The sequence below is a fragment of the Octopus bimaculoides genome, chromosome 5 (genome assembly GCF_046866305.1).
Source record: "Octopus bimaculoides isolate indiv1 chromosome 5, ASM4686630v1, whole genome shotgun sequence".
Classification (NCBI taxonomy): Eukaryota; Metazoa; Mollusca; class Cephalopoda; order Octopoda; family Octopodidae; genus Octopus; species Octopus bimaculoides.
Window position 1 is genome coordinate 87,879,521 of NC_142932.1, and position 15,364 is coordinate 87,894,884.

Here is a 15,364-nt window from a genome sequence, read left to right on the forward strand (position 1 = left end):
AAATTTAGCATGTGTTTAAAATATGATGCAATCTTTTATTATATATTTATGTTTACCTTTTTCAGATGCTCCCATTGTACTTTCTCAACCTCACTTCTACCAAGCTGATGATGCAGTAATAAAAAATGTGACTGGTATAAAACCAGATCCGGAAAAGCACTCCACTCAACTGGACATTGAACCAGTAAGATCCTTTTTTTTTTAACTAACTTATGTTCATTTTTCTTTCCCCAGATTTATATTCTAGAGTGTTTTTGTTTTTAGGTCCTGGTTGGCTCCAATTCAATTGATTTGTAATCAAAACAATCATCCTGTATGTTTCTTTGATTTTTTCTTTTTACAAATAATGTTGGACTTGATTATCCCTACGTGTTTCCCTTTTCCATTTCTTTCTCCCCATCATTTATGTAAATCCCCACACAAATTGTTGTCTGTCCTTATGATGTCCCCCTCATTTATGTCCCTGTTTGAATGGTACTATTTTATTGACCCCAAAAAGATGAAAGGCAAAGTTGGCCTCAGCAGAATTTGAACTCAGAATGTAAAGATGGATGAAATGCCACTAAGCATTTTGCCCAGCATGAGATCAACATACTATGCTCCTGTTTCGTAGATTATGATCATGTATATTGACCTTGCATGTTGGATTTGTCAGTTTATGTAAAACTCTTAACTCACTTAACTTTACATATCCTGAAGTATTATTCCTAATAAATGAAACATAAAAATCTGATTGCATTTTCATTTGTGCTTTAGACTACAGGTCTGGGGCTACATCTTGCAAAACGTCTACAGATAAATCTTATGATTGAAGCCATTCCAGAAATAACGTGAGTACTGGTTTATTGTATTTTACTTAGTTATTTTATTCCTCTCCAGCTTGTTAAAAATATTATGATCTCTTTAATAGATATTTGCATGTGTGTGTGTGCATATATATATATATATATATATATATATATATATATATATATATGTATGTGTAGTTGTATGTTTGTTTGTGTGTGTTCATGCATGTGTTTGTGCATGCTTATATGTGTGTACAAATTCATACACACTGACATGACTGTGTGGTTAAGAAGTTTACTTTGAGTCCCACTGCGTGGCACCTTGGGCAAATGGCCTCTACTTTAGTCCCAGGTTGACGGCTTGATGGCTCTTCTTCTCAAGTACAGCATATACACATATACCGTAAAAACCCATGTAATTTATGCATTTTTTTCACAAAAATGAAAATAAACTTCAGGAGTGTGTAAATTACTTGAGTAGATCATTTCCAGAATTGTTTTAGAATTTTTTCTGTTGAAAAAAGACATACAAAATGTAAACATTCCTACCAAAAGTTGACTCATTTGATGTCAGAATAGGTTTTTACAGAAAAAAATAAGGGTTTAAATATAATGAAGTTGACTTTTATTCATGCTGGATAGTATAATGCTTACTTTTCTATATAAATTTACTAAAACCATTAAATGGTTAACTACTTTTTGAGGTCTGGTGTTCATGCTGGTAATCACAGTCTGGGTTATATTTTATATTGCTTGGAGTTTCTACCTATTGCAATGGAGTATCATTAACATACATAGTGATATGGGTATTCTTGACTGAAAAAATGTAATGATTTGGATAATCTTGATTGTATGGTTTTATTTTTGTCTGTTTTTCTTGTTTTGTTGTGAGACCAGCAAAGTTGATGAGGATGGTAAGGAAAAGGATGTAAATGTTTTCAATTTACATCCTGACTATTACCATTCTTGACATTGCTGTGAGCTACCAACTAGTAGGAGCAATGTGCAGCTGTTCAGTTGCAATCATGTCTGAAATAAGATTTTCCTGAACATAACTTAACTAAAACAACAAACAATTTTAAAACTTTTATGTACTATATGAAAATGTACAGGCAATGCATAACAAATATTATTATATTGAAATGGATAATATTCTTATTAAACAGTTCATGTCTCAATCTCATTGGTGATTGAGAGCACTGGTATTTACCATTCACTTGTTAAAGTCAATCCTGTTTATCAAATCCAAAGAACTTGTCCTCATCATCCAACATAAAAAATGCCTCTGCATCAAAGTCATTAGTGTCCTTGTTGTGATAATATACATCCACTACATCATCTTGTTCAGCATGATCATCACATGTAGCAGGTTCGGATTGCCACAAAACATCATCCTGCATACCACCAAGATGGTTGGAAATGCTGCACTTAAGAAATGATTTCACAATGATCTTGGGGTCAAATTCATTCCATACCTCAAGAATCTGTTGACATATCTTGCTTAATTCGAGCTTTTCCATACAGCCACCTTTACTAAAAGAATGTTTATCGCCAGTTATAATCCAGTTGTTCCACTTTTGGCACAAAGCACATTTCATGGATTTATTTACACCGACATCTAACAGCTGCAAAATCGAAGTCATTCCACTGGGAATGGTAGCAAGTTCATAGTTGTTACTTCTTAATACATCTTTCAGATAGTCCGACTTATGGCATCTAAAACTATTCAAAACTAATAAACTATGTTCACAGGTATTGGGAAGTTGTCCTCATGCCATTCTTTCATGTCGGATTCAGCCATCCAACCTTTTTCATGGACTCTAATGATTATGTATTTTGGAAAGTTTAACTTTGGCAATGTTTTTCTTTTGAAGATAACATATGGTGGCAATTTTGTTTATTGGTAATTAAACTTAATTTGCAACACCTGTGCATATTTATCAACTTTGCTTTTGTCGATAATTCCTAACAACTTTTTCTGTGACCATGATTTGAGAAGATATACAGCAGTATACAAAAGATCAGACATAATCTCTTGTGGGCAAGAAATGTAAAATAAAGTTTATTATAAACAATACAGACACTTTGTAATTTAATAGCTTTTAATGTGATGCCTGTTAAACAGAAATTATTTTTATTTAATGAAAATTTAATAAAATCTAATCATAAGTAAGTAAAATTATGCTAAATACAACTAGACTGAAATCCTTTTACCCCTGGCCATATCAGCAATTCTGAAAACTGTTGGGTGTGAATTTTACATGAGTAGAAACTTTTTTTAACAAATTTTATCCTGAAAATTACCTGTGTAAATTACATGAGTTTTTATGGTATATATATATATATATATATGTGTGTGTGTGTGTGTATCAGTTGAATAAAGTTAACACATGGTCTTGTTTTCATTTCATTACTGTATTAAAAAATGTTGTTTTACAGTGTTGAAGTGTGTTAAACATTAAAAAAACATTTTGTAATGTTCATAAAGTTCAATTAGCACTTTCATACATTTCTAGTAATCATTAGATTTCAAATGTATTTTAACTGTTTAACACACTTCAACATTGTTAAAAATTTTTTAAATAAAATAATAAAAAACATGAAAACCAGACCATGTTATAACTTTATTCAACTGATGTATTATTCTAGACACATTTGCAAAAATTCAGAATATATATATATATATATATATATATATATATATAATTTCACTGGAAAAAGGTACATATATTTGCCAAGAATTATCTTTTGCATTGAAGGTCGGCGATTGTCGTACGCTGAAGAAGGGAAATAACCCTGAAACTCGAGTACGTACGTATCGTAGATCAAGATAGGAAAGATAACTTCCCTTGGCAAATACAGACAGGACACAGATGTGTGTCGATAGCCAGCTGGAGGAGATGTCCTCCTGGGGCTAAAAGCAACAGTAACATCCACCCCTCGGGGTCAGCCACATTTAAGTGGCAAATATACTTCACTTTATCGTGCAGTTACTGTTAATACCTCGTTCAGAGATTTAACATTGCTTGTTTTCACTTTTTCGATATCAGTGAATAATTTCACTGGAAAAAGGTACATATATTTGCCAAGAATTATCTTTTGCATCGAAGGTCGGCGATTGTCGTACGCTGAAGAAGGGAAATAACCCTGAAACTCGAGTATGTACGTATCGTAGATCAAGATGGGAAAGATAACTTCCCTTGGCAAATACAGACAGGACACAGATGTGTGTCGATAGCCAGCTGGAGGAGATGTCCTCGTGGGGCTAAAAGCAACAGTAACATCCACCCCTCGGGGTCAGCCACATTTAAGTGGCAAATATACTTCACTTTATCGTGCAGTTACTGTTAATACCTCGTTCAGAGATTTAACATTGCTTATATATATATATATATATATATATGTATGTATGTATATATGTATAACCCATGCTAGCATGGAAAGCGGACGTTAAACGACAATGAATGACGATGATGTATGTATGTATGTATGTATGTATACACACACACACACATACATGCATGCATATCTATGTATACAGATGTGTGTGCACCTGCATATTTGTTTAGTAATGATATACTCAAATAAAAATAATCTTTCACAGTTATAATTTGCCTTTCCTAAAACAGTCACCAAACTTCTGGAATGTGCCACTTGTCCACACATGCATACATCCACATATGCACGCATGCACACACACACACACACACACACACACACAAGCTGAAAATATATGGACAGATGGAAATACAAGCAGGCACAATAACACATACATGCGCATGCATATTATATATATATATATATATATATATATATATATATATATATATATATATATATATATATATATATATGTATCTGTTACATATTTTTTCCTCACTCATTCTCTTTATCTATCATGCTTTCTACAACTATCAACATGGACAAAAAACCGTATGCAGAATATCTCAGAAAGTAGATAAAAAACCTCTTCCAGTCCTGTGGATTGATGAGGTAAGTACTTGACTCTTTTCTTCCCTATTCTTCTAGAAAAGTATAGTGCCACCCTCTCTTGTTAATCTCTGCAATTACCCACGACAACAGCATCAGACACATTTCACTTCGGAATTACCGTCAAGGCATTTTCACACACTGCAACCCTGCAGGAAGATCTTCGGTATCATTGATTGAGAATACACTCACTTGCTAACCTGAGCTCATTTTACACTGAATTTTGATATGTGCACCTGCACTCTTGTATATGCCCTTATACGCACATACATGCTAACTCATTTTCCGTACTGTCCAGTCACTGACTGTACATTCTGGCATGAAAAGCGACACTGCTATTCAGACTCACTTGAATAAACATCTATCCCATATATACTTTAATGATCCTCTCTCCTGATATGCAAAATTTTTCCTCAGCCATGCATTTCTTTCTCTTCCTCGATCATTCATTTCCTTTTCTTGGAACGTCTCTGGAGGGGGAGTGATGTAGTGGCTTCATGCAGGCATAGCATGGACTTGATCCTAAATCACCAAATTTCACTTAACTGTTTAACAGCATTTTCTCACAGTAAAAGAATAGTTTTTCTGTGAATGACAGCAGTTACATTTGCCAGATGCCTTCACTAAGCAGAATGTCTTTACCACTTGACCCTTCTAATCTCTTTGAGGCCACCAAAAGCTAGAATAGAGATAACAGAACGCCAATGAAATCGATTGTTCTCAGCAATATGTCTATCCTTCTGGCTGGTTTTGGATAGCTATAAAAACAAGAACTCCATAAGCCAAAGTCAGTTAGTGAGAGTGACTGACAGAGTGACTGGCTCAAGCAAAATGCTGTCTCAACTGAGGTAACTTCACAGAGTGACAACTATGGAATTAACCAACGTAGAAGCTGTCTCATCTCACACTCTCTCATTTTCCCTGACTCACTTTCTTTTCTCTGTAACATTACCATATCTCTCCATATATACTACTATGAGATCATGTACACACATACTGGCTGAAATTAACTCTTTTTACCTCGCATGCTTTTCCATTTATTAATTATACATACCAACCCATCATGGTTTTGGATATATACAAAGTAACGGTAAATAAATATTTCTTTACAACTTCAATCACTGTTCTTCTTCCAACTTGCATACTGGCAACCAACACCTTAACTACATTACTTACAAAATGGTAACTCACCAACTAAGAACTAACCGTTACAGATATATATGTATACATGTATATATACGCATACATGTGTATACATAAAGGCAAACACACAAAGCTACACAGATACATGCACTGGCGTACTTTCAGGCATGTACATATCCACCCATATATCAAAGTTTATTGCCTCCTTTGACATTTACTCTCCTCTTTCTTTTTCTTTCCATATTTTCAGAATGCTAAAGTTGATACAGATACTGCTCAGAAGTTCCAAGACGAGGTGGGAACACCAATGAAAATAATGACTGGAGTTAAATATGGTCTCCTAAGTCTTGGCATTTTCCTCATACTTTTGGCTCTGTTGCTACTGATGCGTAATGCAATTGTATCTGAAACTAAGGTACTGTCATATTTTTGGTTAAATCATGCATTTTCTGTTCATTTGTATAATAATAATAATAATAATAATAATAATAATAATAATAATAATTATTATTATTATTATTATTATTATTATTATGAAAAAGCAAAAACAAAACGAAGGAATAGTTTTTATTATTAATATTATTATTTTGATTTCAAACTCCCACTTAGAGTCTATGCTATCTTTCTTCTTTACAAAGTCAGTAAAATAATATAAAGATCAGGAACCAGAGATTGATTTGCATGCATGCATGCATACATACATAAAAAGAGGTTAAGAGTCCATACAAATCAAAAATTATGGTTAAAAAAAGTGAATAAAATTGGAAAAGGCACAGGAGTATATTTTAGAGAATGTTTAATATTTTTGTTACAGTGCATGATTTAAAATATAAGTGGTATATGTATCATCATCATCAACATCATTTTTGACCATGGCTGGCAAGCTGGAAGGCTGCACCACACCCCAATCTGATTTGGCATGGTGTTCTATGGCTGGATGCTTTTCCTAATGCCAACTACTCCGAGAGTGTAATGGGTGATTTTATGTGTCATTTGTATGACACCGTTATCTTCCATGACTGCAATTTTGCTTGGCTTGATGGGTCTTCTTCTCAAGCATGACATAATGGCAAAGGTTTCGGTCATTGCCTCTGTGAGGTCCAACACTTGAAAGGAACTCAGCCACTTTGCCTCTGTGAGGCCCAGTGCTTGAATGGCACATTTTACATGCCACCAGCATGGGTGCCAGTTACGTGACACCAACATCAGCCATGACTATAATTTCACTTGGCTTGACGGGTCTTCTCAAGCACAGCATATCGTCAAAGGTCTTGGTCACTAGTCATTGCCCCTGTGAGGCTCAAAGTTTGAAGATTAAGCTTCATCACTTTGTCCCATGTCTTCTTGGGTCTACCTCTACCATGGGTTCCCTCCACAGTTAGAGATCAGCACTTCTTTACACAGCTGTCCTCATCCATACGCATCACATGATCATATCAATGCAGTCGTCTCTTTTCCACACTACGTCTGATGTATATGTCTAGCAACAGGACTCTGCACCATGCCACACAAGCAGGAGAACCCAGTCATATATATACATATATATATATACATATATAAGGATCTTGAGTAAGGCCAAAACAATGCGAAGTAAATATAAGTTAAAGTACAAGAAAACAAATATGTGAATTAATGTAGACTCACCTTGTATTCAGTATTTAGGGGTTATGACCCCATTTTCAAGAAATTGAGGAATGTTGCCAATGTGTGTGGGTGTGTTATTCTGTTTGTATACCTATACATCCCAATTTATTGTTTAACTGTTTGTATGACACATCTTGTATATATGGGCTTCCCATGTGACCAATAAAAGAAAGGAGTATTAATATTATTAGGTTGTAGTAGTGGCATAGAAATGTCAAGTTCCTCACTAATTGTCAGCACCTCATCCTTTCCTCTACAAAATTGTTGAATGTAACAAATGATTTTTTTTTTTTTTTTTTTTCTGTTTTTAAATTAATTGATGACAAAATGGTTTCTAAACCTCTCTTTTTTCTGTTTCAGCGACATGGTTACGAACAGATATAAGCATAACATTAGTGAACCAATTTTCCCCTTTTACCAATCTATTCAAAAAAGTCTCCAGTTCGAATCACAACTTTAATGACTTTATTATAAGACAGTTGAATGGTTTAAAAGAAGAACACGTTGTTGTTGTTGTTATTATTATTATTATTATTATTATTATTATAAAGGTGGCAAGCTGACAGAATTGTTAGCATACTGGACGAAATGCTTAGCGGTATTTCACCTGTTGCTCCATTCTAAGTTCAAATTCCACCAAGGTCAACTTTGCCTTTCATCCTTTCAGGGTCAATAAATTAAGTACCAGTTGAGTACTGGGGCCGATGTGATTGACTGTTCCCCTTCCCACAAAATCCAGGCCGTGTGCCTATAGTAGAAATTATTATTATTATCATCATTATCATTATTATTATTATTTTTATCAAAGCACCAAGCTGTCAGAATTGTTAGCATACCAGACAAAATCCTTAGCAGTATTTCTTCCAGCTTTATGTTTTGAGTTCAAATACCACTGAGATTGACTTTGCTTTTCATTTTGTCAGGGGAAATAAAATAAGTACTAGTTGAGCACTGGGGTTGATGTAATTGACTTTCCCTCCCCTCAAATTGCTGGCCTTGTGCCAAAATAAGGAAGAATTATCATTAGCTAAACAAAATTACAAATGTGTTCTGAATTTGAATTTTGCTAGGGTTGACTTCACCTTTCATTCTTCTGGGGTTATCAAGATAAGAACAATTATTAGACCAGACTAGACATAACCTACTGCTGATGCAACAAAATTGATATGACCTCTTCAAGAGTTGTGCTCCTGACCAGTTATTATTATTATTAACCTGGCAAAATTGTTAGCATGCTGGACAAAATGCTTAACAGCATTTCGTCCACATATACTTTCTGAATTCAAATTCACTGAGGTTGACTTTGCTTTTCATCCTTTCAGGGTCGATAAAATAAGTACCATTTGAGCACTGTGTTTGATGTAATTGACTAGTCCTCTTTCCCCCAAATTTCAGGCTTTGTGCCCGTAGCAGAAAGGATTTTTATTATTATTAAGGCAGTGAGCTGGCTGAATTGTCAGCATGCCAGACAAAATGCTTAGCAACATTTCATCTGTCTTTATGTTCTGAGTTCAAATTCCATCAAGGTTGATTTTGACTTTCATTCTTTCAGGGTTGATAAAATAAGTACCAGTTGAGCACAGGAGTCGATGTAATTGACTTCCCTTCCCTTAAAAAAAACCCAGACCTTGTGCCTTTAATCAAAAGGATTATTATTATCAATCATCATCATCATTATTATTGTCATCATTATCATCAGTCTGATAGCAGTAACAGTAGAACACAGGACAAAATATTTTGCAGTATTCAATTATGTTTCCTTATATCTCAAATTCAAATCCTGCCAGGGTAGACTTTGCCCTTTCATTATTCATTTCTATGCTTTGTCTTTTCTGTAATCTTAGCCCAAGCCCTACTGAAAAGTCTACTTTGACTTTGGTTTCTCTACAATTTTATTTTACAAACTTCCCAACAGAAACTTTTGGCACTTTGCATCTTGAAGTCAATCAATTTCATAAGATTTAGAAGGACAAGAAAGCATTGTACAATAGAACAAGTAATCAGCCTTTGCTTAGTGAAATCTATGACCTGGTTTTGATTCTCAGCTTCTGCTGGTTAACTTTATACAACTGGTGCTAATGTTTGCCTTAAAAAAAAGGCAATGAATGTCATACAATTTTATTCCCCTTCCCTATTCAAGTTGTGGTTTTGAGTAAATCTGGAGAAATTGTTGAAAAATTTTAGTAATTGTGCAATACATAGATAATTTATATAAAAATCAAATTTATTATTACATCGGTCACTTAATCAATGTTTTATTTATCCCTGGTAAGCATTGTAGAGCAAGAAATAAGGTCCCAGGCTGCTGAGTACCACATTATATGGGCCAGCATAATCAGTAAGGTATTGAACAAAGTGCTTTGTAGTATTTAGCTTCATCCCTTTACATTCTGTTCCAGGCCAAGACAAGACGTATTAGGGCCAAGTCAAGTATTAGGGTCCATTTATACCCTTGCCCTAAAATTTGTGCTCATGGTAAATTTCAAAATTCTCTTCATTATTATTTAGATGGTGAATAGCAAAACCTATGGAACAACAAACAAAATGCTCTGCAATGCTTAACTTCATTCCTTTACATTCTAAGTTCAAATCCTGCTAGGTTCACCTTTGCCTTTCATCCAGCTCAGGTTGATAAAATAAAATACCAGCCAGTTATTGAGGCTGATTTAATTAACTAAGCCCCTCCCCATTAAATTTCTGGCCTTGTGCCCATATAATGAGTGATTATAAATTTTTTGTTATAGTTTCATTAATTTATTTTCAGATATAGTGCCTGGTGCTCTGTATTTTCTATTGAAATTAATTAATTACCTTTATATCAATAAAATTTTATGAAATCTTTTAAACTATTTCTTGTTTATATATTTTATTTTCTCTTTTAAAACATCCATCATCATCATCATCATCATACATCTGTTTTTTCATACAGGCATCAGTGTGTTTGTCTTGCATCATCTCAACAATTTTTCAGTTCTTCCTCATCTACCACACCCAGAGGAAAAGAGAAGCATCCAACTTTGTTGTTATTGTTGTTTTATGTATGTATGTGTGTGTGTGTGTGTGTGTGTGTGTGTGTGTGTGTGTGTGTTAAAAACAAAAAGAAGAAAATACTTTGAGAACTTTATCATGGACAGAAAAGAGAAATTTACATTTTTATGAAACATGCTACCAGTTTCAATCATTTTAAAAACAATTTGGTCATGCTGTAAGTGAAGAGAAAATAAATTGAAAATTCTAAAAGTTCATGTGTATTTTCTAACTAAAGTCACATAGTGCTAATAGTTGGTTTCCTTGTGCTGGTTGCTGGGTCACAGTACTAGTAACAGCAATAGCTTTAGCAGTGGCTATATATATATGCCAGGGGGCAAGCTAGAGGTAGTAGATAGCTTCCATTATCTAGGTGACCAAGTTAGTAATGGAGGTGGATGCTCCAAGAGCATAGCTGTGAGAATAAAATTAGGATTGACAAAGTTCAGAGCACTCCTACCCCTACTGACAACAAAGGGCCTCTCTCTCAGAGTTGATGCTTGTGTGCAAACAGCCATGCTGCATGGCAGTGAAACATGGGCTGTGACAGCCAAGGAAATGTGTAGGCTTGAAAGAAATGAAGCCAGTATGCTTCACTGGATGTGCAATGTCAGTGTGTATGTCTGACAGAGTGTAAGCATCTTGAAAGAAAAGTTAGGCATAAAAGGCATCAGATGTGGTGTGCAAGAGAGACGACTGCACTGGTATGGTCATGTGATACATGTGGATGAGGACAGCTGTGTAAAGAAATGCCGATCTCTAACTGTAAAGGGAATCTGTAGTAGAGGTAAACCCAGGAAGACATGGAACATGGTAGTGAAGCATGATCTTTGAACTTTGAGCCTCACAGAGGCAATGACTAGTGACCGAGACCTTTGACAAGGTGTTGTACTTGGTAGGATCCATCTAGCCAAGTGCATCTGTGCTGGTGGCATGTAAAGAACACCTCATGGAGACAAAGTGGCTGAGTTCCTTTCAGGCATTGGGCCTCATGAAGGCAAAGTGGCTGAGTTCCTTTCAGGTGTTGGGCCTCACGGAGGCACTGAACAAGATCTTTGGCATTATGTCATGCTTGAGAAGAAGACTCATCAGGCCAAGCAAAATTGCTGTCATGGCAAATACCGGTGTCTTGCAAATGGCACGTAAAAATACCCATTACACTCTCGGAGTGGTTGGCATTAGGAAGGGCATCCAGCTGTAGAAAATAGTGCTAAATCAGACTGGAGTCTGGTGCAGCCTTCCGGCATGCCAGCCTGGTTGAGCTGTCTAACCCACGCTGGCATGGCAACGGAAGTTAAATGATGATGATGATGATGATGATGTATGTATAACAAAGCAACAGAAGCAGCGTTAATATCAAAAGTTAGACTTTATCACCACTTAAAAGTGGATGCTGTATTAGAATACACAGTATTGCAATATTTACTATGTCCTTTATGACTACATACTTTTTCTTGTCTGTCCCAAACAACAATATTCGGCATGTTAAGCTTACACTTGACAGACATTCTGATGGGAATGTTCCACCAGTATTCTATGAGTTGATGTTTGTGTTCAATATCGTCATCATCGTTTAACGTCCGCTTTCCATGCTAGCATGGGTTGGACGATTTGACTGAGGACTGGTGAACCCGATGGCTACACCAGGCTCCAATCTGATTTGGCAGTTTCTACAGCTGGATGCCCTTCCTAACGCCAACCACTCTGAGAGTATAGTGGGTGGTTTTACGTGCCACCGGCACAAAGGCTGGTTAGGAGGTACTGGCAATGGCCACGCTCGAAATGGTGTATTTTACGTGCGACCTGCAGAGGAGCCAGTCCAGCGGCACTGGCAATGAACTCGCTCGAATGTCTTTTCACATGCCCAAGTGCCAGGAAGGCAACGTTGGTAACGATCACGCTCAAATGGTGCTATTTACGTGCCACCGGCACGGAAGCCAGACAGCTGGTGCTCTGGCAACGATCACGCTCAGACGGTGCTCTTAGTGATCTACTGGTACAGGTGCCATCACAATTTCGCTTTCACTTGCCCCAACAGGTCTTCACAAGCCGAGTGCCATCACGATTTTGCTATATATATATTAATGCTTGTTTTTATTTGAGTTATAATAAAAATAATTTTACATTAAACTGAAGGATTATTCAATAATTTTTGTAGAATACCCATTTACAAGAATAGTGTTGACATTAACTTCAAAGTTTTAGCTTGTTTAGCCTATATTGGACAGTTCAATGAAAGCTAAGCAGACTAAACTGCTAGACTATTCTTGTAAAAGAATAATATATGTGTGTGTGTGTGTATGTTGTGCTTCCATTGTCTTGATAAGCATGCACTAATTGTAAGCACAAAAATCAGTTACACAAAAACAGTACTTTTTATTTTTACAATCATCATTGAAAGATTGTTGGCCAGCCATTGAACAAGAAGAAATATTGTCTTTCTTGTAAACATTTGAATTTGGTAACAGGAGGATCATCTGACTGAGAAAACTCTGCTTCAACAACTTCTGTGCAAAATTCAAAATATCAACCACAAAATTTGTTCACCCAAAATGCTACTTTCTTCACATTTTAACCAGTTTCATTGTCCAAATCACTTTCACTGTCTGCATTACGGTAAACTTGTTGAAATTCTTGCTCATCCTCATTGCAAGAATAACTATCATCAATAATTTCAACTGTAAAATGTTTAGGATTTGCTTGTTTACCAGACAAAGTGCTAGGTTCATCACATGCTTATTTCATTGCAAAAAAAATTTCATTTTTCAATTAAGAAAAGAAATAAACAGCTGCTGTGGGGGAACATCATTAACAATGAGTCATTAACACACTTGTCAACAAAGCTGCAATGGGATTGGTTGTCTAATTTTAGTATTTTATCTTCCTTTTATACATGTTGTTAATTACCACTTTAATGGGAATCCAGCAGAGATGACGAGATATTATCAAAAAATTCCATGGAAGTGGTTTTCAGTAAGTAAGTTGAGGATCTTCTGTGATTCACTCTTGATCTTGACAACGGTGTTAAAACAGCAACCTTTGAGCTACATTTTCATCTTGGAAGAGATGAAAGTCTGCAGGTGCTAAATCTGGTGAATAAGGTGAGTGCAGAAGCAATACCATGCTGTTTTTGGCAAGAAACTCATGAGTGAGGAGAGGTCAGTGACAAGGTGCTTTGTCATGAAGAATCCAATTCTTTGTGCTCCACAGATTCAGTCGCTTTCGCCAAATGTCCTCCCTCAGACACTTCAAAACATCATTGATTGTCCTCTAATGATCATCATGCACAAACTGATGAATTTTCTCCACATTTCAGTGGGTGAAGCTTATAGCAGGTCTACCAGGAATGTTCTTCCACTTTTGAAGCACCCATGTTACTCAAAACATTGTGTACAACCCATTGCCCCGCTGCTGAAGCATGCTCAATGACTCTGTAGCAAACTTCCCAAGTTTAATAGAAAATTTCACATTGGTTTTTTGTTCCAACTTCCTGTCCATGACAAAAATCGCAGACTACAGCATACATGTGATCACAAAAACACAAATTTCACAACTTGTAATTTAAACACAGCAATGTCACTCGGGACACTGCCAAATGAAAGTCACTGCTAGCTCTCACTGCGCACACAACTGTGTGCTGTCATCTGCTGGTGCACTACAGAACTAGTCCAGGAACTTTTTGATGCCACCTCAGGTGTTTAGGCTATTCTCACTATAACAGGAACAAGGTGCAACAGGGTTAACCAAGTAATGAACTGGTATGTTATTTCATCAAACCCAGAAGGATGAAAAACAGAGTTGGCCTTGTCAGGATTTGAACTCACAATGTAAAGAGCCAGAAGAAACCCTCTCAAGACACCTTTTTTTTCTGATGCTCTAACAATTCTGCTAAACCAAAAGACCTGAAATTTCAGGGAGTGGATTAATCAGTTATATCAAATCAGTACTTGACTGGTACTTTATTTTACTGGTCCTAGAGAGATGAAAGGCAAAAGCTGACCTTGGCAGGATTTGAACTCGGAACATAAGGGACCAAAAGAAATACAGTAAGACATTTCCTCTAACATTTTAATGATTTTGCCATCCCACCACTTCAAAAAAAAAAAAAAAAATTATTAATACAAGAAAATAACAATGAATTGTAAAATAATGATAAAGACAAAGTGTGAATATACTGACAAACCAACTTTATTCGTTAGTTCTTTTATTAATCTTAAATATAACAATAAATATTAACAAAAGATAAGTTAATGGAAAGTATAAAAGAATGGAATGGTGTTCAGTTGGAACACAGATTACGCAGAACTTGGAGGTTTGATTAAGTTGAAGAATTAGACAGGTATGTTAATTATCATTAATAAAAAATGAAGTAATGTTAATTATTTTCACAATAAGTGAGTATGGTTGAGTTGAGATAAGTGACACCTCTCTCACTTGTAGTGATTTAGGTAAATTGCATCAGTAAACCTCCTACAATCACCAAATTATGGAAAAAAAAAAAAAAAGAGCAACAACTCTGTAATTTATCCTACAAAGTTTAATTACAATAAGAGGAAGACCTGGAAGAAGAAATGAACAGATGTTATTGTCTTGAATGTGGCCCAATCCCATTTCCCAGTTTTCAGCAATGCAACAGTGCTAATAACGTTACCCATTCTGCCAAGCAATAATAATAAAAATTATTTCAAATTTTGGCACAAGGCCAGCAAGTTCAGGGGAGGGAGTAAGTCGATTACATTGACTCCCCAGTATCCAACTGGTACTTATTTTAT

General features: G+C 35.6%; 1 protein-coding gene across 1 annotated transcript in view; it reads left to right on the plus strand.

Annotated features, from left to right (window-relative positions):
* The window catches only part of LOC106874987 (lysosome membrane protein 2), a 53,254-nt gene extending 42,843 nt beyond the window's left edge, over positions 1 to 10,411 (plus strand). The window contains exons 9-13 of the mRNA XM_089352558.1: positions 66 to 184; positions 757 to 830; positions 4,730 to 4,781; positions 6,172 to 6,336; positions 7,926 to 10,411. Of these exons, the coding sequence (XP_089208684.1) occupies positions 66 to 184; positions 757 to 830; positions 4,730 to 4,781; positions 6,172 to 6,336; positions 7,926 to 7,949 (434 nt within the window). The 3' untranslated portion in view covers positions 7,950 to 10,411. The remainder of the gene's footprint in view (positions 1 to 65; positions 185 to 756; positions 831 to 4,729; positions 4,782 to 6,171; positions 6,337 to 7,925) is intronic.
* Positions 10,412 to 15,364: the final 4,953 nt, after the last annotated feature.